The sequence below is a fragment of the Lemur catta genome, chromosome 11 (genome assembly GCF_020740605.2).
Source record: "Lemur catta isolate mLemCat1 chromosome 11, mLemCat1.pri, whole genome shotgun sequence".
Taxonomy (NCBI): Eukaryota; Metazoa; Chordata; class Mammalia; order Primates; family Lemuridae; genus Lemur; species Lemur catta.
This window is the reverse complement of record NC_059138.1, coordinates 10,921,568-10,944,808: the sequence shown is the minus strand read 5'-3', so window position 1 is coordinate 10,944,808 and position 23,241 is coordinate 10,921,568. Positions and strand designations below refer to the sequence as shown.

Below are 23,241 nucleotides of genomic sequence, written 5' to 3'. Positions count from 1 at the left end.
CTTCTATGTGTTGCTGATCTTTCTAGTCTTTCTTTTGCAGGTTAAAATTTTGTTCCATTCTCTAGAAGCTGGAACTGCTAATAGCTGGGAGAGGGAGGATACCTGAATTAGGGCAGGTGTGTTTGGCAAAGATCTAAGGTGTGTCTCCATCAGGGATATGAACTCCAGCCAAGATATGTTAGAGGCTGTTTAAGGATCATTATGATAGCCAGATGATGCTAAATTCTAATTACCTGTTGCTAGCCACTGGGTGGGTAAGGTGTAGAAGGGAGAAGAGGGTGATATTTATAAATGGCAGGTGTAAAAGGCTGAAAATAATTTCTTTCCAATAATGAGCTTCTTCCCAAATTGGTTAATGAGTGTTTTTAAAGCCATGCTAAATTAAAGAAATCCAATTTTCTCACTAGTATTTTGTAGTACATGGGTTCAGAGAGACTCTGTGGGGTATCTAGAAAGGTTCTACACATAAATTGGATTTAATTGTTCAAAGAGTTACTGGAGCTTTCTTTAATCAGAATGGGAATATGGATAAGCTGAGGTCTTACAGATCTGTGGTACTTAAGGGAGAAAATTAACAGTGTGTCTCATAGCTGTTAGTTGATAGAGGGAAAGGCAAACTAGCGTTGTGAAACTTGTTGGTTAAATTCTTTTCTCCTCCTATAGATTCATAGTGTTTCCTTCTGATAGATCATCTTGCCTATGTTGTAAAGCTCTTTGGCTGATATGGATGACAAAGATATTAACAAAGAACTAAGGCAGAAATTAAACTTTTCCTGTGTTGAAGAAGAGACTGAGAATGAAGGGCTGAAGAAAGCACAAGTGAACAGCGAGGCCCAGAACCAAATTCCAGAGAAGGGTGAAGTTCAGGACTTGGAGGCAAAGCTCACGCCACCCAGGACTCCCTTTCATAGACGTGAATTTGACACATCTCAGGAAACAGATAAAGACAGTCCAGATCAGATTTTGAGGACTCCAGAGTCACACCCTTTCACATGTCCTGAGACACCAGCCCAACCCGACAAAAGGAACAAGCCGCCACACGGTGACAGCCCCTCTACTCCCAAAGTAAGTAAGTTGTGGGGAAAGAGGGACCCAAGTCGCCAAGCTGTTTTCCTTCAGTCCAGCTGCTAGAGAAACACGCACTTATATGTGATCAATTTACCTCACAGGCTGCATGTATCCTTAATTATATATTTATTGGTGAAAATGAACAAGAACTTAAAGTTACCAGAAAACAGAAATAAATGTCTTGCCAGTTGTCTTCTGAAAACCATTGGTACCAGTAAACTATTTGCTATTGGCCACAAATAAATCTTGGGTAGAAAAAAGTTCCTAGATAAAGAGTATTGGAACTGGAAGGCCTAGAGCCCCACCTGCGCACTTTACATATGAGACCCCAAGAGATAAACTATCTTATAGTTCAGCCAATGGCAGAGATAAGACCAGAAACCCGATCTTTTGGGTTTAGTCTATTGTTTCCATTACACCAACTGGTTCTATTTTTGTATGATTATTTACTGATATGTCCTAATGTAAGAATGTCCACATTCACTATTTGAACATACTCATAACTCTTTGCTGCTGCTCTTCCTAGAAGGAACTCCCCTCCGCTCCTTGTTCTAATGAAACACAGGCTCTTCTATTATACATGAGCAAAGAGGAAACCTGTTGACACTTTAAACTGAGCATGACAAAGAAGCAGAGGTTCCTAATAGTAAGCAGATCACTTTATTCTTGCTGGGATTGGCCTCCTGTTACATCAGTCATATTATTAAAGCCTGGATTGGGGCAGGCTTACCCCTAGTGAACTCTGGTGCCAGGGTGTGTACTTCCTAGTATAGGTATTATCTCTGCTTCCTGCAGGCTCAGCTTGAGGTGCTTAAGATCATCATAATAACATCTGTGACCCTGACTACAGCACAGTCATTGTCAGTGGGTCTCTTTAGTACCTGCTGAGTGTGGGTACCAAGTCTACCAGGAAACACTAAACTTCTTGTCTGAACTGTAGACAAACTAATATGCTCAGGTGTCCATCTGCAGGTCTTTCCATGGTCATGATACCAACCAATCAATCCTCCATTTATTTTATGAGAACCCACTGTAGGTAAGGAGCATAAAACACAGTTTATTCCCTCAAAGAGCTTACAATCTAGCAGGGAGAAAGAAGTTTTGCCAATACACACTATATGATAAGTGCTTCAAGAGTGGTCAGAGTTCTCTGGGAAGATTCTCAGTGGAGTGATCAGGAAAGAAATAGAGATGAAGGAAGTCTAAGAAGGACAACGAAAGTTGGTATGGTTTTGATATATGGTGGAGAATGGGCTGAGAGAATGCAGCTCTAAGAGTACACAGAAAAGAAAACATGACATAGTACGTACACTCCATTCATTTGATCCCTCATAGCTTAACTGAACACCTTGATGTGTTAGCAGACCCTCTGCTGGCACAACCAATTCACTGCCTTCAGAAAGTGTCCCCAAAATGAATAAAGATAAACAACCAAAACAATGAAATTCAGATCATGTGTGCTAGAGGACTGGTGAGCATGATGAGATGAAATTAGGAATTAATTTTCAAAATATCAGGGAAGACTTTCCAAAGAAAGTAATGTTTGAGAGAAGTCTTAAAGGATGACTTGGAGTTAGCCAGGAAAAGAAGGGAGTGGGAACTCCAGGCAAAGGGAAAAGCATCAGGCCGGGTGCGGTGGCTCACGCCTGTAATCCTAGCACTCTGGGAGGCTGAGGTGGGCAGATCGTTGGAGCTCAGGAGTTCGTGACCAGCCTGAGCAAGAGCGAGACCCCGTCTCTACTAAAAATAGAAAGAAATTATATGGACAGCTAAAAATATATATAGAAAAAATTAGCCGGGCATGGTGGCACATGCCTGTAGTCCCAGCTACTCGGGAGGCTGAGGCGGAAGGATCGCTTGAGCCCAGGAGTTTGAAGTTGTTGTGAGCTAGGCTGATGCCACGGCACTCATTCTAGCCTGGGCAACAGAGTGAGACTCTGTCTCAAAAAAAAAAAAAAAAGAGAGAAAAACATCTACCAAGTTATGGGGGGGAAAAGCATGCTATACTTGGGAAACTGCATGTTATTCGGTGCGACAGGGTCTGTATGCGAGTGTGTGCAGGAGATGGGGCCAGAGTACGCAGGCAAAAGCTAGATCAAGATTTTATACTGCAAGTATTGAGAGAGCCATTAAATGGTTTTGAGTAGGGGCATTTTTGAAAAATGACATTTGTTGACAGGATGGAATGGAGCACAAGAGAGCCTGGAGGCAAGGCACTATTCATAATAGTTCCGTTGAGAATGGAGAAGGGCCTGAACTAGGATAGTAGTGGAGAAGGGAAAACTGAGAGATGTTTAGGGATTAGTAACTGACTTGATGGAGGGGTTAGACAAAAAGGAGCAATCTGGGATGACTGATGTTTCTTGCTTGGTTGACTGAGTAGATGGTATCTTGAATCAAGGTAGGTGACACCTGAGGGTGTATAGGTTTGGAAAAAAGCAGAGATGTGGTGTACATAATTGGATAAATGGGTCTGGGGCACAGGGAAACAACCAAAGCGGGAGACCCATATTTGGATATCCATATTTGGAGATATTCATATTTGGATATCTATTATTAGTGTATAGTATTTCTTTTTAGGAAGCTGTTGAAGGCATGAGTGGGAATAAGATCATGTAGCCTGAGTGCCAGAATAAGAAAAGTGGCCAAGTTAGAAATCCTGGATAATGCAAAGATTTAAGGGACAGGCAGAGAACAGGGTTTGGGAGGAAAACTGAAATAATAATTGAGAAAGTACATACCTCATGAAAATATAATTTGGATCAAGGTAAGAGGAGAGGTCAGAGGAGGCTGATGATGATTGTTATGCTGAAAACAAGACTATATAGGAAAGAAGAATTGGCTTAGTTCAGCCTTGTCCAAGGGATAGAACCAAAAATTATGTGAAACAGACCTCAGTTCACTGTAAGGACTGCCTGGAAGAATCATCTAGAGACAGAAGAACATCTTTAGGAGGTAGTAAGATCCCTGTGGCTACATGAATTGAACACTAGTTGATGACCACTTGGTAGGAACATTGTAGAACATTGTAGATCCAAACAACAGGGGACTGATTGTACCAATTGGGCCTTTAAAGTCCTTCCTATTTCCAAGATACTATGATCTTGTGTCTTTGTGGAAGGTTGTCTTTTCCTCTGACTATTTTTAGAAGTCAAGGAGCTATCCCTGAAATTTCCCTCATTTCCTTTTATCACCTGTGCTAGAGCTGCTACTTACAGAACTATCTACACTCTTTGGAGCACATTTATATCCTCAACTTGTGTCATCTTTCCAGAAATTTCAATCTGCTTTACTTCCAGGAAGAACTTCCTTTCATATTTCTTGTCCCAAACTATGTTTTTTAGATTTCAAAAAGATTACCCATATTTCTACCATTCTGGCTATAATGTCCATATTAATATATGATCCTTCACCACATCATAAACAGAGCTCACAGATTGTTGGCCTTCATATTTTCAGACTAGAAATTCAGATATTGTCTCATAGGAAAATACTTTTCTTTCTTTTTATCCAAACATTTTCTAGGCCCATTGTATTTTCCCTGAGGTATGGCAACCAGAACTATGTGCAGCATTCCAGGTGTAGGTACCCTACTTTCATATGTGACAGATGGGTTTTACTTTCCATAAGATAATCAGCATCACAGGAAAACAATTCTCAGAGAATGATTTCCTATAACTCTAAGTTCATTTCCTAATTACATTAATAACTGATAAATATCATTATATAATTTTGCTTATTTTGAACTAATAATCATTCAGTCCTTATGCTAAACTCACAGAAAAATTGTGAGTTTGTCAGTGAGGGCTTTGTCTGACCATAGCCCCCTGGATTGTTCACCCTATGATATCCAAGACTTATGTAAAACCCTTTACTCTGGCAATGGAATTTTTTCCTTCACTTAAAAAGTGCGGCTACTATGCATACTCTATAGCTTCCTTTGTTTCTGTGTGAGTATTTATAATAAGCCCAATATTCATTCTCTGTAGACTCACATTATTTAATGAAGCATATTGTAGTCTGGTTTCTGCTTCTACATTGAAAAGTCATGGGCAGAGAGTATCAAAGCAATGGAATTCTTTTAGAAAGAGTCCCACAGTGCAATGAGTATACAGTGAGGTTCCACCATGGCCCCCATGTGGGCTATTGTACTCCTAAAATCTATAACACAGGTATTCCTCTGGCCCTTGACGCTTGGGTTATAATGGCATTCTGGTGTCTCAGGATTCTTTGGCTTTTCCCTTTACCCTTTGGTTTAGTTCTGGTTAGGTTTAGGCCTATGTCCTCTTTCTATACCCCATTTGGAGTGGTCAGTCCTGTACATTTGTCTATTTGTTGGTAGCTATTATAATTATAGCTTCTGCAAAGCCCTGAATCTTAAGGGGTTATTTTAGAGTACCGTCTTTCAATCTTTTTACCCCATTTCATGGAGCTCTTCTCATTTAATGCTATATTTTAAATGAAATTAAAAACTTACTTTTTCACATTTAGATAGTCCATGAAATCTTTCCCTTACAAAGCGATTATTTCTGAAATACTGAACTTCTAATAGACTATGTATTCCCTAAGAACTGGAATTTATCTCTGTATCACTCAGTATCTAGTGCATCTGCTACTTAGTAGGCACCAAACAAATATCTAAATGAATAATTAGGGGAAGTTAAAGTATAAACTGAGAACCTAAAAACCAGATCTTCTATAGAGTCATTTTTGTTTGTCTAAACTTAAATGTCAAATCTTTAAAAACTGGAGGTAAGACTATAATTGGTGGTTTTCATAGCCAGCTAGTAGAACTGCCCAGAGGTAAGGGGTGGAGCTTAACAAAAATACAGATTCCTGTGTTGACTCATGAATCAGAACATCTAGAGGTAGAGACTGAGATTCTGTAGTTTTCACAAGAGGACCAGTTACAATGCAACTAGTTTGCCCTGAACCAGGTAACTTCTAAGGCCTCTTTTAGCAACAGCATTCTTTGGCTCAAATATTAACTAGCTAACTGATACAGAGCTCTTTTTACTAACCTTCTTCTGACTTGCCTTTTGTCCTCCTCATTCAGAGCACACTGAGCCACTTGGTGATTTCTCCAGCAGGGAAGTTTCCCTCCAAAGGCTGTAAGCATTTGAAGCTCACACCTGTTCCCCTCAGGAATGAGATGGCCTCATTGGCTCTGGTCAATATTAATCCCTTCACTCCAGAGTCCTACAGAAAATTATTCCTTCAATCCAGTGGCAAGAGGAAAATCCGAGGAGATCTGTAAGTGTACTGTTGCTTATGACTTTTGAGAACCGACCTTACTATAGTCAAAGAGTAAGAGGAAAGAGTTAAAGTAAGATTAATAAGAATTCTATTTGAATGAAATTGGTATGTTTACATATTCTCCCCACCCTAAATGTCAATGTTGATTTTTAACCTGCTTTGGCACAGAGATTCTAACATCTTTCCATTCTGATGTGTACTGTAGATGTCTTCTCTATAAAAGATCAGGACAGAGTAAACAATAGATCTCCAACTTCCATTAGGAAGTTAAATGGGCAAAGAAACTGCATTCAATGGGTCTCCCCTGGTTAATATGAGGCTAGCAGTTGGGGAAGGTGTAGTTCACACTTCAAAGGGTATATTGCTGCTTTGAGTCTAGCTTGTGTGGTGATAAAATTTATAGAGCAAGGATTCGAACTTCTCTGTGGGTGATCGAAGATTGGCTGAAGAGAAAAAGATAGTGTTGCTTCCAGAGGTGCTAAAGAACAGAAAGCCAAACTGCACTATTCCACACATGCCACTGAATGGTAGAAATCATCCAAATAAGGATTGTGCATGTTACTCAGGGATATTACTATGTCTATTCAAGGCTTTTTTATAGACTGGAAGCACCTCTCAAATGGGGCAGTCATTTATATTCAAATGTACTCAGTAAAATAAATGGACTGCTAATAATCTAAGCTCTGCAGAGCACTGACTGTGTTATGTTGTTTCTTTGGAATCAATGACTATGTATTAACCAGTCTTGTGGCCAGAATAGGTTTTCTCAACACTATCTGCTCAGTCTTACTTAAATAAACAGGACTGTAGCACAAGTACACCCGCCTACTTTGGTTACCAAGAATTCTATTGGTTTTAGCTCTTTAAGAGTCTTTGTAAACCATTAGAATCTCAACTGAAGCCAGCAAAAAAAAAAAACGGGGGGGGGGGGCAATGAAAGTGGTAACTTCAGTAACATCACTTAGCGGTTTGGTTTTGAGAGGGTATTTTCCCCCTTATTGTGGTGGTATTTTATAAAGTATTAGAATGGAGTATTACATTTAAGTCACAAATACCCAGCATCAGTTTATTTCCATGAATGTAGTGCCCTCTGTTTGCCATTTTTACCTTGTACTTCTCCAAAAGGAAAATCTATAGGGGGCTGAAATCTTGCTTAAGGATCCAGAATACAACTACTCATGCCAAAGAGGATGTTTGTCAGTGACTTCAGCTTATTGAAAAGTAACTGAAAATATCTTATCCAGGGTTAGAGCTGATTCTGCCCTACTTATAGGCTACTGTGAACTGAGTACAAAGCTAAATTCTGGGGGCTGGGGGTGGTATTGGGAGAGTGGAGTGTGGCAGTGAAGAGCAAATACCTTGGCATCAGACCTGGCTCCAAGTCCAGTTCTACCACTTACTTAATTATATCACCTAGAGTTATTTAACCTCTGTATGCCTTGGTTTCCTCATTTGAGGATAATCCCCACTTAACAGTTTCATATATGTTCTGTACTCTCTTGCCTCCAGCTTAACACATGGTGTTCTACTTGCCTAAAACCCTCCTTTCCCTTAGCTAGTTTCTACTCATTCTCGGCATCTTAGTTTATGTATCCTCTTTTCTGGGAAAGCTTTTTACCCAGAATAAATAATTGGGTGCTGTCCATGGTATCCTTGATAGCTTTTCCTGTCCTAGGCTCTCGTATTGAAATTTGCTGGTTATCCCTGCCTCCAAATATAAATGGAAGACAGGAAGGAATTGTCTTATTTTCTTTATAACCCCAGAACATAGCACAGTACCAGGCTCAATAAGTGTTAATCATACATTGATATAACTTGTTTTTTTCTTAAGTGAGGAAGCTGGTCCAGAGGAATGCAAGGTTCAACAAGGGCTGCCTGCCAAGGTGAGCATGGTTCTTTGGTCCAGCTGTCACAACATAGGCATTTTATCTTATTGTATCCCTCCCTGGCCCCTTTGCCTCCCTCCCCTGGCCCCTTCTCCCATTTTCCCCCTTCCCCTTTCCCTCTCTCCTCCATGTTCTCTCACTTTTGCTTGTTTGTGCACGCTCTCTCCCTCACACACACACACACACACTCTCTCTCTCTCTCTCTCTCTCACTCTCTCTCTTTACAAATGCTTTATAATTGAAGCTGAATTTGTCTGGACTCCAGTCAGGGTCTATATTCTTAGCTAGTTGTTACTTTGCCAGGTAGTGTCTGATATGTATATTGCTGAATCATTACCTTAGAGTATTTTTAAATTAAAGATTTCTGCTTCTGTCTTTGATCTGTAGAAATATTCTATACTCCTGGAGTAGAGAAATGAAAGGAAAATCGAGGTATTTTTGGTTTCAAAATGGAAAAATGGAATGGAAAAAAAAGGGCATAGAGCCAGACATTTCTATGTAAAACTTTAACTCTTAAGTATGCCAGTATTTATTGATTTTTATAATGTCCACAATCCCTGATCTACTATCCCTCATTTGATAATCTAACCTGAGAAAACAATACTGTAAATATTATCTCCAGAGATGTTTACTGTAATAGCAAAAAAAAAAAAAAAGGGAGGGGGCTAAATGCCTGATAATAGAAGAATGGCTAAGAGTTAATTATAGTTTTAAATCAGTGGAATATTATATTGTCACTAAGATATTTACAATATCATGAAAACATGCCCATAGTCAATATTCAGTGTACAAAAAGACTCAAAATTTTATATGCTGAATGATCACAACTCTGTATGACACATTGATCACACAATTAATTAGATGGAAGTATAATCACTTTTATTTCAATGTCTTTGAATGGTGGAAACTTAAAGTTTGTTTTTCCTTCAAATTTCTAAAATTTTCTGAAGCAAGTTTTATTTTACTTGCATAAATGTGTTAATATGTTAAAATGTTAGCACTTGGCTATTGTAAACATCATAGCGAAGAAAGCCACTGGCTTAAGCTTTCTTTCACATGCAAATGTTTCTGACTTATGGTTTCACTATTTACCTTCGGATTTTATTCCTGACTTATTTTATAGCTTATCTCTTGGTTTCAGATAGAAATACCAAGAATATTTACTGAATATTCAGTATGTGCAAAACATTGTATTTAGTTAGACCCTTTAATGAAAAAAAATCTATATGAAAGTTATTGTCCAAGAACTAAGACCTTTGAAATTTCAAAACAATCTTTACACAAATGTGAAGCTATAAGATGTATGTATTTGTAGGTATATGTGTATGTACATATGTGTAATATGTATATAAATACTCATACATCTATATATTTAAAATCTATATGGAGGCTTAATAAAAATACTTTTTTTATTAAGGAAGCCAGACTTGAGTAGAAGAGATAATATATTAAGATAATCCTAGGTGAAGGAAACAAATAACTTTTAATGCTGTGAAGGCAGGAAAATGGGTTTCACATATGAGAGGGTGGTGAGTGGCCAGGAAGGATGTGGACGGCACACTGGTTTCTTTACTATCTGAGGGGAGGGTGGTAAGGTAGTGGGTATGCAATTGGTAGAAGGCCTTGAGGCCTCTTATCAGAAGCTTGAATTTTTCATGGGAAACAATTAGGTATCTCTAATTCTATGGAATTATTTTGCAAAAATAACTCTTACTATTAGAGGAATTGGAGAGGAGCTGGTAGCTGTAGCAAATTCAGACATGGAAGAAACAGAGCTTGAGACTGGATAAGGGCACTGAAAATTATACATCTTGCTTTGGAATAGATCTTGGTTTGGAATTAGATGTTGAAAATGAAAAGGTAGTAAGAACCAAGATTTTTTCAAACTCCTAAGGTTAGAAGAGGAAAAGTATTCCTAATTGGGACACTGGGAAAAGATGCCATTGGTAGAGATAAATCTGCTTGGATTTAGGTTCATATACATTTATGGAGATTTTGGTCATAATAGTTTACTGAGAATTTTCTATGTGCTTGGCATTATACTAAGATATATATTACATAAAATGTACATAATATAATGTATATTATCATATAATATTTAAAAGAACTACAGTGTATATTCTCATGTAATATGTAAAAGAACTCTGAGGAGTATTGCTATGATCTTCATCTTACAGAGGAGAAAACTTTAGGAGTTCAATGATTTGCCTGGGGTTATTTATTACACTAGCTGGGCAATGAGTGATGTTGCTAGTTGGCCAGTAGGGGGAGTGGTCGCTAGACCTGAGCACACATTCTGAACTAATCAATTTAACAATTTTGTTCCCTAGACTAAAATTATCGGGAAAACAAAAAGTACCTTTATTCAACTTGAGATGGAAACATTAGCACCTAAATTTTGTGATAAGTAGAGAAGGGAGGTCTTTAAAAAAAAAACACCAAAAAACCAAAAAACATGTTCCCCTCTGCTCCCAGCCATTCTGAGGACAGTAGCTCTGGGTGTGAGAAGATATGTCCCATATAGGAACATATACAGAAGAATAGAATGACCAGATACAGAAAATAATATTGAAAAATATGTGAGAGAAAGGTCAGTATAGAGTTGTATGGAAGGTTATAAAGAACACAGAAGGTACTCTGCAATTGGGGAGATTCTTGCTACCATAAATATTGACACAGATAGAATTCATTGCATTTGCCCCAAAAGTCTTTTTGAAAACTTAGATCAAGTTAGGAATGTAATATGGTTCAATTTTATTGCTTACAATGTTAGAATTATTCTAATTTTCTTTTTATTAAAATATTTTAGAGATGTGTGCTACGAGAAACCAACATGGCTTCCCGCTATGAAAAAGAATTCTTGGAGGTAGAAAAAATTGGGGTTGGTGAATTTGGTACAGTCTACAAGTGCATTAAGAGGCTGGATGGATGTGTTTATGCAATAAAGCGCTCTATGAAATCTTTTGCAGAATTATCAAATGAGTGAGTACCTTTGAAATGTACTAGAAGTACAAGCCTGGGATTGGAGAGTTGGTTCTTGTCAAAATATTTTAAATGATAGCACCAATGTCATTAGAAACATTTTGCTTGCTTTTAAAAAAAATCAACCCCCTCATTGTATGTTGTCTCACATTCATAACCTTTCTGAGTTTTCCAGATCAGTGATAAATTATTCCCTAAAATATAACTTGATCATTTCAGATCATGTTATAATTTTTGTGGATCTCTTGGCTTTTACTTTCTACTGCTGGTTTTACTGACTTTTTAAAATGAATAGCTTTATGGAATGGTCTTCTGATGTCCATTTAGTTCATCAGAAATATTGCCAAGAAGGAAGTTAACTCACTGATTTTTCTCTAGTTTGTATTAATGACTTCAATAGCCAGGTTTCAGAGACTACATGCAAGGAAAAATTATTAACAAAAGTTTATATTTCATTCCCAGAACTAACTGTTTCAAAGTTCTTCCTTGATCACAAGGAAAACACACATTTTCAGATTCAGCCAATGCTTTTAACGAACTGGGAAGGTAAAATACTTAACATGTGGAATCTGAAATTATAGGCTTACAAATTTTTTATTTTTATACTGAAATTCATGAAGTACTCTGTTCTGCTTTCCCATCCCATAATGAATGTCTCTCCCCAAGGCTGTTCCTGTGACTACATCATATTGGCTGAGTTTAATATTGACTCTAACGACTGTCTAGGCTTCAAAGAGAAGATCAAGGGCCCATCACAACCACATGTATGGTGGCCTTCTTGTTAAGCCTGTTATGGTGTTTTGATTTTGATACAATGAAATTAGGACCTGAAGCATGTCTGCTGTTGAGGCATAACCACTTCAGGCTCCTCTTTACATACGCTCCATTAAAATAAAAAAATTATGGACTTTGCTACCAAGCTGACAAAAGTTCTGGTCCTAGGTCTACTACTACCAGTTTGACTTTGGGCCACTTACTTTCTAGGGTCTTCATCCTTCCCAGCATATCTTACCAAGTAACTATGAAGATTAAATGAGATAAAAATAGTAAGAAAGCAGTGAGCGCTTGATAAATGTTTTGCCACTGTTAATAATATCCTGTCTTTTAAAAATGTTTATGTATATTATCTTGATTTCCCCCCCTTCAGTGCTTTTCTGTCTCTTAGGAATTTGGCTTTGCATGAAGTTTATGCTCATGCAGTGCTTGGGCATCACCCCCATGTAGTGCGTTACTACTCCTCATGGGCAGAAGATGACCACATGATCATTCAGAATGAATACTGCAATGGTAAGTAGGCGGACTGATATCTACCGGGAGGGAGATAAACTTACAAGTCTTCAGAAATGAACTTTGCCACCTCCTCACATTTATGCCAAGTATAGCAGAGTTTTACCTAAAAAGTCTGTAGTATAGTCTTACTTGGAAGCAGAGAGCTGGAAAAAATGAGTTGAAAAGAAATTTTCAGGCTCATATATTATGTGTTTCTTTCAAAGCTGGTGTGTAGCTGTTACATAGAAGCTATCACTCCACTCACACTTAACACTTAAAGAGAAAACTTTTACCTTAGTGATTTAATGGTAAATCATCCTTTTACCATTTACTAGGTATTCTGAAAAATACAAGCCATGGTCTCTATCACTTTTTGGGAGATGGGAGGTAAACTTTCTTCATCATGCATTGATTTGGTGTACATACAACTTTTGATCGATTTTCCAGTGGATTCCTGAGTTGGTGGATTGTTCATGCTTCTTGCTGGTGTTCTCACCAGAGTAAGCGCATGGAGCCAGGAAACTGGGACTGAAACCTGGGGACTTCAAATGTATTCTTCTGAGACTTCAGAACCATACATACATAGTAACCAGTAACACTGGTCTCTGGGCTGCTTCAGATCAGGAAGAGTATCCTTTGGTTTAGCATATCTTTAATATATGATCAAAGATCAACAGAACAGCAGTTAAGTGTTTAGTCTTGGAAATAATTTTCATCAAAATGTTCAGTGGTAATATAATAAAGCACTATAAATTGAATAGAAGCTTGCCTTTATTTTAGGAGTAGCAATCCATATTTTGGCCACAGCAAATAACAACACCCCTCTCCTTCATGCACAACCACCCTGAGTTTTGGGGTTTTTTTTTTGTTTGTTTATTTGTTTGTTTTTTAAATAGAACTATAGCTTGCAACCCGTGTTTCTTTAATAGTACAGTCTGTCTTTTCGTAATACTTACAAACACCGGATGACCCTGAGTATGTATGTCCAGCCTGGCTTTTGAGGATAGTGTTAAAGCTCCATCATTATATAAATAAGCAAACAAGTAGGTAAATAAATAATGTGAAATTCTAGAAATATAGAAAATGGTACACACATCCTACAAAATAATTATTTAGCATTTCTCTTGTTTCCTTATAGACAGATGTCCTTGTAGCTTTACCTGTGAACGCTGTAGGTTTCTTTCCCTCTTATAAGCTTATCCCAAATATTTTTTTCTAATGTCTCTCTGGAAAAAAAAGTGAATCCTTTCCTTATGATTGAGATGTTGAGCCTTTTCTTAATCATCTTCTCTTCTAATTACCTTTTATTGCAACCTGACATTCATTATTATTTTTCCTTCTCTCTATAAGGAAGACTGGTTTTCTTTGCATGACTTTTAGCTACTAACAAAGAAAGATAATATCAAAAGGGTGACGCGTGTGTGGGGGGGGTAAGAGATGGAGGGGAGAAAGGAGTAGAAGGAATGAAGGAATGAGGCATCAGCTACTCTCCTACCTTACAAATACTTTGGACTTACTATCCTTTATTTAGACCCACCATCTCACCTCTGCCTCCTCATGCCCTTCCCTCTCCACATCTACCCTTTCCCCTAGCTTATCATAGCAGTCAGGTTGAAACAGGTACAGTTATGATTTTAGTTTATATTATAAATTAGATGATTTAGAAACCTAGGTTGTAAGTTAGATGACTATTATTAGAGACGAGTAGTCATCTAATTTTCCCTACTGTCCTCCTGAACCCAGAACCAATCGAATGTTCCTTCCTTCCCACTCTTGCCAAGATGCCCTACAAGTCACCTGTGGGTCAGCCTCAGAAATCTGAAGGATCTCCAGTAGCAGGTTGGTTCCGCAACCCCCAGGATTCTGATTCAGGATTGGACTATTACTCTCTCCCTAAAGGCAGTATTTTCTTGTGATAGCTTCTGTCACTGAAGGTTGTATAAATCATGCTCAGGATGGTGGTTCTTACATTTGTTTGAATGATGTGACATCCAGAAGTCAGTGTTCTCTGTGGAAAACCATGAATATTAGTTATATTTTTCCACCAAACAAGAAACAACTTTACCAGCAGAAAAGTATGCTTGTGTTATAGATAGCAACATAAAATATTGTGAGAATGCAAATATATGAACCAAATAGCCTGTTGGATTACTGATCTGCTTTACATTTTATTGTTAGAAAGCATTTTCTATTTGTTTTGTTATCTGTTAGGCCACATTAGCAGAGAGGAAAAAAGGTATATCTTTAAGGTTTTTTTCCTTTCTGTCAATTGGGTAAAGTTGTTATTTTACTATTTTAAGGTAGGAACTCACAAAGATGGCTTGAGAAGAGCCTTCCATGAGCCAGATGTTTCCTCCTTGGGTACAATGCTTACAGTGACAGTAGCCATCTCCAGGTAGTACCTTGGGTTATGGAGTTAAAGCTCCAATGTGGCTGATGAGATTAGTAGGGATGAAGCTCACAGTTCATTCAGTATACCTATGTCCATAAACACTTCCTTGTTGATGCTGTTTACTAAACAGCAGCTCATTAAGCTCTTACAGAAGAGGCAGACAATCAGCTTTAGCTGTAGCAAAATCAGGATATTCTAACACTTTTGTGTAAATGAGTACCTTTCAGTTATAGTTAACTATTACTTGGCTAACTTTAATTTTACTTACATAGCTTCTAGGTATATAAAAGTAATGCTAGCACTGCTTTAGTTATCCTTACCAAATACCTCTAGCTCTTCAGAGAATTAGAAATATCTCTGTTTATAATCCAAAAGAATGTATTAAAAATTCCTAAGTACTTCCAGGATGCTTTCCTTCCATACCTTTTAAGGGGTCCTTGACTTATTCTTTCTTTCCCTTCCGTTGCCAAGTTAAGCATTCCATTCAGAAAACATTTATTACATGCCAGGCCCTGGGAATGAAGATGGATTAGATATGGTCCCTGCCTTTAAGGAGCACCCAAGCTAGTAGGGAAGCAAGAGTTCCAATGGATACAGCCTTCTTCTTTCCTGTTGACAACACCTCATAGCCTCACCTACAAACTTCATCTTGGAGTGACTTTGTTTTTAACAAACTCTAAAATGTTCTCTTTCCTTATTCTTTCTTTCTAATTAATAAGTATGTAGTACTTATGTAGTATATAAATTCTTTTCTAAGAAGACTCCCAGAAAAATAACATTTACTGTAGCCCTCCCTGTGTTTCTGAAAGGGGCTGAATCTTCTCCCCTCTGAACTTAATTATTTTAGCATGAGAGATAAGTCTTTAAATTCAATTTTACACAGGACATTTTAAAATACTAATTTCCTCAAAAACTCCATTACTCTCTCAAATCCTATTGTTCTGATATGTACTTGAAGGGTGGAACTCTATGGGCAGTGAGAGCTAGGACTCTATAATTTGAAGGTGTTAATAAAGTGTTCAGAAGCATTCTAATACCTTAGAATCAAGATCAAGTAGTTATACGAACCTATTTTTTATTGGTAACAATGATAAATCAAGACAGTCTACAGTTCATGTACAAATAGTGTAGCTCAAATAAGATTTAGGTGTATATAGAGCATTTATATTTTCCTTGGGTCAGCAATCATTAAATGTTCTGACTTTATGATTTATTTTTAATTAAATTAGACTTAGCATCAGTTACATTAAAATTACTAACAGCCTATAACAAGTAGCCTGACACTGATGTGGAATTAATCATTGCCACCAATGGTAGCCATATGACTAGGCCTGATTGACCTTCTGGTTAATAATTAAGTAAAACTTTAAAACTGTTAGTTGGCACATACTTGGAACAGTAGGGCCATATACTATTGGATACATGAGGTACTGGCATTTTCTTCTTTAAAAGCCCTGTAATTCTTTCCAACATGTCTGTGGTATAGATAGGGGCAGATATTATTATGCTTTGCAGAGACACTGAACTAATCTAGACTTGTTGGATTGAAGTAATTTATGACCAATTTATTGAATACAGTACTATGCCATTTTATATAAGGGACTTGAGCATTCCAGGATTGTATCTGTGGGGAGTGGGGTGTCCTGGAACCAGTTCCCTGATGATATAGAGGGCCAGTTGTATTTACTATGCTCTCATCTGTAAGACTCACATCTTTTCTCCAATTCTGTGAGGTTATTCTTTGTTCTTTTCCAGGTGGGAGCTTGCAAGGTGCTATAGCTGAAAACGCTAACTCTGGTAATCATTTCCAAGAGCCAAAACTCAAGGATATACTTCTACAGATTTCCCTCGGACTTAAGTATATCCATAATGCTGGCATGGTGCACATGGACATCAAACCCAGTCAGTATGATTCCCTTCAGCTCTTTTTGCCATATTTTGTTGTTTCCATACCATCATTAAAATCTGTGCCTGTGTGTATATCAAGTGTCAAAGATAGTATTTGCTAGCAGAATCCCTTTCTTCTATTTGTTTCTCCTAAAAAATTAGTTAAACAGCTTTAACCATTTCCCCTTTGGGCCCAATGGACAGAGAGGAAAAAAATCTTGCCTGTATAGTGAGGACAAAAAATAAAATTAGGTATTTAATTTACCACATAGGTAAATGATAGCATGTTAGATACATCCTAATTATTTTACTACTAGTTCTATACTCTAATTCAGCATTGATTAAAGTAAGCAGAAATGAATGGCTTTATCAATCGTTGGTTTGAAACCCAAGGACAAATTCTCATTATTATATGGTATTTGTTTATTTTGAGACAATAGTATCTTGCCACCAGCTTCTTCAGAGGATGGGGAACATATGAGGTCAGTTTAACTTAAATAGGTCTTAGTAATCACTGGCTGCTCAGAAGTGACGTGAGAGATTTCATAGATAAAAAGAAACCTTAGTAGTCTTGCTATGTCCACACAGAAGAAGAAAGGAGGGAAGTTGAATGGCAAATATAGAAAAGAATCTTTAAGGTGAAAAAACTTAGGAATCATTATTTACCTCTATTCTGTATTTTTTCAGGTAACATCTTCATTTGCTACAGGATGCAAGATGACTCCCCTGGAGTCTTAGAAGAAGTTGAAAATGAAGCTGATTGTTTTCTCTCTACTAATATGATATATAAAATTGGTGAGTTTGCCTTATACCCCTATCAGTATATTATTATCCTATAAAACTTATAATAGTGACTCATTTATTCCAGTTTTAAGAAAGACATGTTTTTAAAAATTTTTTACTTTTTTTGTTTCCTCCTCTACTTTGAGGAAATAAAGCCATACTTTTAAAAAGCTCTATTTCTTTTTTCTCTTTTGTTTTTTCTTATCTTTCTTTAGGTGACCTGGGTCATGTGACATCAATAAGCAAACCCAAAGTAGAAGAAGGAGACAGTCGCTTCCTGGCTAAAGAGATTTTGCAAGAGGTATAGAATAGGGAAATGGAGGGTATCGTATAAATCATGGAACCTTTTGACCCTCAAATGAAGGCTCACAGTGCAAAAAATGAGAAGTGTGTATTTATATAATAAACTTATCTTTCCCCATTCTGAATGGAGACCAAAGATAAACTCTTCCAAAAAATGTATGAGGAAAGTTGGCTCAATTAAGGATGAATCAATATTTATACTGTTCTTTCTAAAGGTCCTTTACTGTTTCTAATATTTCTTAGAATTCCTAACCTCATGGATTAACTACTAACCCTTTCCCTCAAGTCCATAGTGGTCTAGCCCATATTTATCATCCTATTATCCTTCGGATAGCACTACCAGCTCTGGTCATTGAAATAACTGTTAGTCATTGCCCATCTTCTACAATGTCTGTTGAGTTAGGCCTGGGAAGGATATAACTTCCTCCTGGGTGATAATAAGGAAAAAAATGAGTTTTTCCTTACCATGATCAGCCAATCTATGCACCAAGCTTTTTTGAGCCCAACAGAGCAAAATAGCACAGCAATGTTAATCAGGTGGTTTGGGTTCTGTTTATCTTCTCTAGAATTAAACCACTAACTGCAGTGAATATAACTTTGCCCACAGTGTCTGTTTAGAGCTTACATGCGGTCAAACGAACCTCTCCTACCTGTTGTAGTTTAGTCTACATTCATTCCCCTTGGCATACTAACTGGCCTTCCTGTCTTCTCTTTTGAAGGATTATCAGCACCTTCCCAAAGCAGACATATTTGCCTTGGGATTAACAATTGCGGTGGCTGCGGGAGCTGAGGCATTACCCACCAATGGTGATGCATGGCACTGTATCCGAGAGGGTAATTTTCCCGACATTCCTCAGGAACTCTCAGAAGACTTTTACAGTCTGCTCAAGGTGATATCTCTTATGAGATAAAGAAAAGATGAAATGTCTATTTTTTAAAATGTGTGATGTCAAGTAGTTGGGGAAAGGAAAATGGAGATGTCGGTAGTGTCATTCACAGAAAGAAAAAGGAATCGTTACTAGGAAGCACAGAAAAGATACAGGACAGATTGAAAATAACTCAAGGAAACTGAGAAAATAAATATCATAAACCTTTCACGTGATAGTTCAAAAATCTTGTTACAAACAATTTTTCATTCACCCTTCGTAACAACCCTGTAAAATGGGCAGGTAGTATCTTGTTCTGCAGTTGAGGAAACCAAGGCTCAGGGCAGCTCTTTGACTCCTGTATTCTCAGTTGTTACTTAGTTAACTCCAAAATCAAAACTGGTCTTTTTGCTCTACTTCAAGGTTTTAACTATTGTTAATGGTAACAGTGATGATATTACTAAAAGAATGAATTTCTACTGTATATAAGAAGGTATAAGCTACTTTATTGATAACTGACAACACCAACAATTATTTGAGCTATTAGAAAAAGGCACAATGCCAATTCTGGGGAGGGTGGAGGGAAAAAAGGGAAAAAGATTAAAAAAGAAAAAAACTGTTTTACTTGTACTTAATGATATCTGAGTATGTATGGGGACGAGAAAAGGATAATATTATGTTGAAACAAAGATATGAAAAGCTTACCCTGTCCAGCTTATTATACCAAGGAAACAAAATGTACATATGACTTCATGGCTTAGGGAACAGGATTGGTTAGGATCCCTAAAGTAGCCTTAGAAATATCTACTCACTTAGAGATTAGATTTGAGTTTTATGGTTTACCTAGAAACTTCAAATATAGTTACAAACCTGTCCTTCCTCCTGACTACTTTTGCTTTCTTGAAGAGAGGCAAACCCTTCCTCATAGTGGTCTTTTGTTCAACGTCTAATCATCTATTTCTATGTGTAAAGTGCTCTTAGATTTCGTTGGTACTTACTGAGTACATAAATGCTGGCCCTGTGCTAGGCAATACATATATTAAGTCACTTAATTCTAACAATAGTCCCAGAAGGTGAGTATCATTATCTCAAATTTCAGGAAAGGGAAACTGAGCTTCAGCAAAATTCACAAAGTAAATGGTGGAGCTGGCTCTGAACTTGGGTCCCAAACAGAAGGTTCAGTGTTTTCTTCATTTTATGACATTGTTAATTGTATAAAATTAGATATTTTCCATTATAGTCTATTACAGATATATCCTCTACCTTGAGATAAATGCTTTAGGAATACCGTCATGGTGGGTTATTATGTGAAAAAGCAGCATGATATAATAGGAAGTAAGCTAAACTAAGAGTTAAGTAAACAGGTTTTGGTCTTGGCCCTTCTAAATAATTTAGACAAGTGACTTTTTATCTAGGGTCTCAGTTCTTTTCTACTTTGAAATTAAGGCATTAGAGTAGCTAATCATCCAGCCAGCTCTAAAACATAATATTTAAAGACAAGTCATGGGTGTGGACAATTGATGCTACCAGACATGGACAATCTTTCTGTCCAAGGTGGAGCTAGGTTTTATATCTTCCCTCTGCACAAAGGACAAGCAGAGTTTTAGAAAATTCACCAGAAAAAGCTGAGTTGGAGCTGGCTTGAGTGGGAAGATTTTTCCCAGTAGTGAAGCTGCTGTTTCCTTCCTTTTGGCCCTGTGTCATCAGATTATGATCCACCCTGATCCAGGAGAGAGACCTTCTGCAGTAGCTCTGTCCAGAAGTCGAGTTCTCCGGCCCTCCCTGGGGAAAGCTGAAGAGCTCCAGCAGCAGCTGAATTTGGAAAAGTTCAAGACAGCCACACTGGAAAGGTAGCTTTTAGATGATGGGGATGAGAAAGAATCTATTGTGAACTACTCACAGTGATATTAATATAACTGATCTAATGTGTCTTCTATATGGATTCAAGTTTATGTATTCACCACTATACTACATAGGTCCCTGCCCACAAAGAGACCGGCAGACTGAGGCTCTTTGTAGCATGGGACTGGGAGGCTCTGTGATTAGGCTGCTTGAGAGAGAAAATTCCAGTTAATGCAAAGGAAGCAAGAGTGAGGAATACAAGGAAATATAAGTGGTAAAGAACATTTAAGATTGAGTGACAGCAGGTATCTAAATAACTGGTGGGTGATCACCTAATGTAACCATAGGTAAGCTGCTAGAAACCTATTTTAGAAACCCATTAAGTTTCAGGGGCAGGCAGACATACTGTCCTTGTACATGTTTAGAGGAAGAGGTATTTTTTCTGAGCAAACAAAGCAATCTGATCTTATTAATGTAGGGTTGTATTCATGCGTGTATTTACTTATTAATCCATTCTTTCGTTAAAAATGGGAATTAGTTAATTAGATGGGATGGGGTTGGGAAAGAGGTCAGGTAGTAATGTTGAGCAGTGTTCTGAAGGCATTTTAAGGTCATTATTACATATACTATGCCTGGTTAAATACAAAAGAAGGAAATAAAAAATAGTCCTTGTCTAAAATATGTTTAGGAGTCTCACTTGTCTTGGACACACAATCTTTCTTGGAAACATTAGCTTGAAAAGTCCCCAAACTAATTGCTTGGTAATAAATTTCAGAGTCTCTCACCCTTTAGTCAGGTAGTTCTTCCTAAAAAGCCACTTGATATTTTCCTGCTCTAGTTTTGAATTCTATTGAAATAAAGTACAAAATACTAGACTTACATATATGTTGTTCACAAGAACATAAGTACCTCTTAGAGTGTGGTGTGTACATTCTGTGAAGCCAGCTATATAGGCACAAGTAACTGCCATGAGCCAGTACCAGTGATGGGGCAGAGATGGGGCAGAGATGGGGCAGATGGCATCTTGAAACTGTCTAGACCAGAGGTTAGCAAGCTTGCTTTGTAAAGGGCTAGATAGTAAATATTTTATGCTTTGTGGGACTTATGCTCTCTGCTGTAATGTCTCCACTCTGCCAATATAGTGTGAAAACGGCCATATACAATGTGTCAATGAGTGGCTGTGTTCCAATAAGACTTTATTTAAAAATACAAGTGACAGGCTAGATTTGACCCAGAGGCTATGGTTTGTTGACCTCTGTACCTTTTACATATAGCCTGAAGAGTTGTTCACTTAATTTTTTTAATTGTAAAATCCATTTATGCTCCAATCAGTGGGGTCTTGGAAACTAAACCTACCATATGCTATGGTATGTGGGTCAACCATTTTTTAAAACAATCGTAGGAACTGAATTTTCTATTCTGTGTATAGCTCAGGCTTGTTACTGTAAATACTAAAAAAAGAGTAATAGATTTATGTTTTGATAATAAATATCTCTAATTGGGGATCAAGTAACCTTTACTTTTTCCCCCTTTTGTTGCAGGGAACTGAGAGAAGTCCAGCAGGCCCAGTCCCCCCAGGGAGAGATCCACCATGGGGACCCTGGGGTCTCTGAGGCCCACACAGGATCAACAAGCATGCGCCTGGTGGGAGGAAAGAGCACAAAGTCTTCAAGCTTTACCTGTGAGTAATTTTCCCCTTAAGAATTCATTTCCCACCAACTGACCTCTTACTGCCGAGCCTCCAGAAATAGGTATTGACTGTCCCAACCTTCCCCTTATAAAATGAAAAAATTAAGCATCTTGAATGCCCAAAGCTTTCAAAATCTACTCCTAATTTATCATTTATAGCCAAGATCTTAAAGCTAGTAAGGCTTTGTATTAGCAATGGTCCCAGGTACAATAATTGGTAGCCATTTCTCTTTCTTATTGTTATATTCCTGATGCCACCTAGCAACAATTCATTTACTTTTCACGTTTTTTTTTTTTTTTTTTGATGAACAGGGGGACAGCATGAGTCTCTCTGAATTGAAAGAAGAAAGGGAAACAGTCCTTGGTTTGGCCTATGGATTAAGAGGTTGCTGTTGCCAATTCCCCCACCAAGGACCTCAGGGCCTCTAACTGTAAATAGAAGGGAATAAAATTTGGTTTTGAGTTGAAGTTACAGCTTAAAAGAAAATGTACCTGGATTCAAACAGTGCTTCCCAGGTTATATGATGCTATTCCTAAAAGAATTCCCAGTCCCTTTGAGAAAGCAGTTCTTTTAATGTATATATGCCCTGTCTCTGATATAATATTTATTAAATAGATGGCTTCACCATTATGTGAGGTGAGTAAAATTAAACCTGTATATAATGCGGACATTTCTGAGCTGGTTAACTTCTAGAACAGAAATACTAGAGGCAGAGGGTTCAAGGAAAATTTGACGTGGCTGTTCTCCCTCAGTCTATTTGTCCTGACCCTCTCGTGGCTGTTCTGATTGGTTTTGATATTCTGGGTACTGCCAGTTTATCTTGACTTTATCAGAATTTGGCTTTATTTCCTGCCATTTTATCACATTTTATCCAAATTCTTTTTCTGTATACATTCTTAAAGGAATACAATACTGTATTTTTACATAAAGGTTTTTATCTTGTCCAAAGCTGAATTATGGGTAAAGCACTCTTTTTTATAATATGTAACTAATAAAGAATGAGAAATTTGTTGGAAA

At 37.5% G+C, this 23,241-nt stretch overlaps 1 protein-coding gene across 1 annotated transcript; it reads left to right on the top strand.

The window, feature by feature from the left end:
- Nucleotides 1–316: 316 nt before the first annotated feature.
- WEE2 (WEE2 oocyte meiosis inhibiting kinase) lies at nucleotides 317–22,223 on the top strand. Its single transcript, XM_045564135.1, has 11 exons — nucleotides 317–1,065; nucleotides 6,125–6,321; nucleotides 8,156–8,207; nucleotides 11,020–11,192; nucleotides 12,358–12,479; nucleotides 16,609–16,755; nucleotides 17,428–17,535; nucleotides 17,739–17,824; nucleotides 18,546–18,716; nucleotides 20,400–20,542; nucleotides 22,076–22,223. The coding sequence occupies exons 1-11, from the start codon at nucleotides 724–726 to the stop codon at nucleotides 22,221–22,223; spliced, it is 1,689 nt and encodes a 562-aa protein (XP_045420091.1). The 5' UTR covers nucleotides 317–723.
- Nucleotides 22,224–23,241: the final 1,018 nt, after the last annotated feature.

What these genes read in the sequence shown, in the direction of transcription:
- WEE2 (XM_045564135.1), top strand. Translation starts at nt 724, where the DNA reads ATGGATGACAAAGATATTAACAAAGAACTAAGGCAGAAATTAAACTTT. An exon ending in ACAGCCCCTCTACTCCCAAA is followed by an intron (nt 1,066 to 6,124) that starts GTAAGTAAGTTG and finishes CTCCTCATTCAG; the next exon opens with AGCACACTGAGCCACTTGGT. An exon ending in CTAAAGAGATTTTGCAAGAG is followed by an intron (nt 17,825 to 18,545) that starts GTATAGAATAGG and finishes TCTCTTTTGAAG; the next exon opens with GATTATCAGCACCTTCCCAA.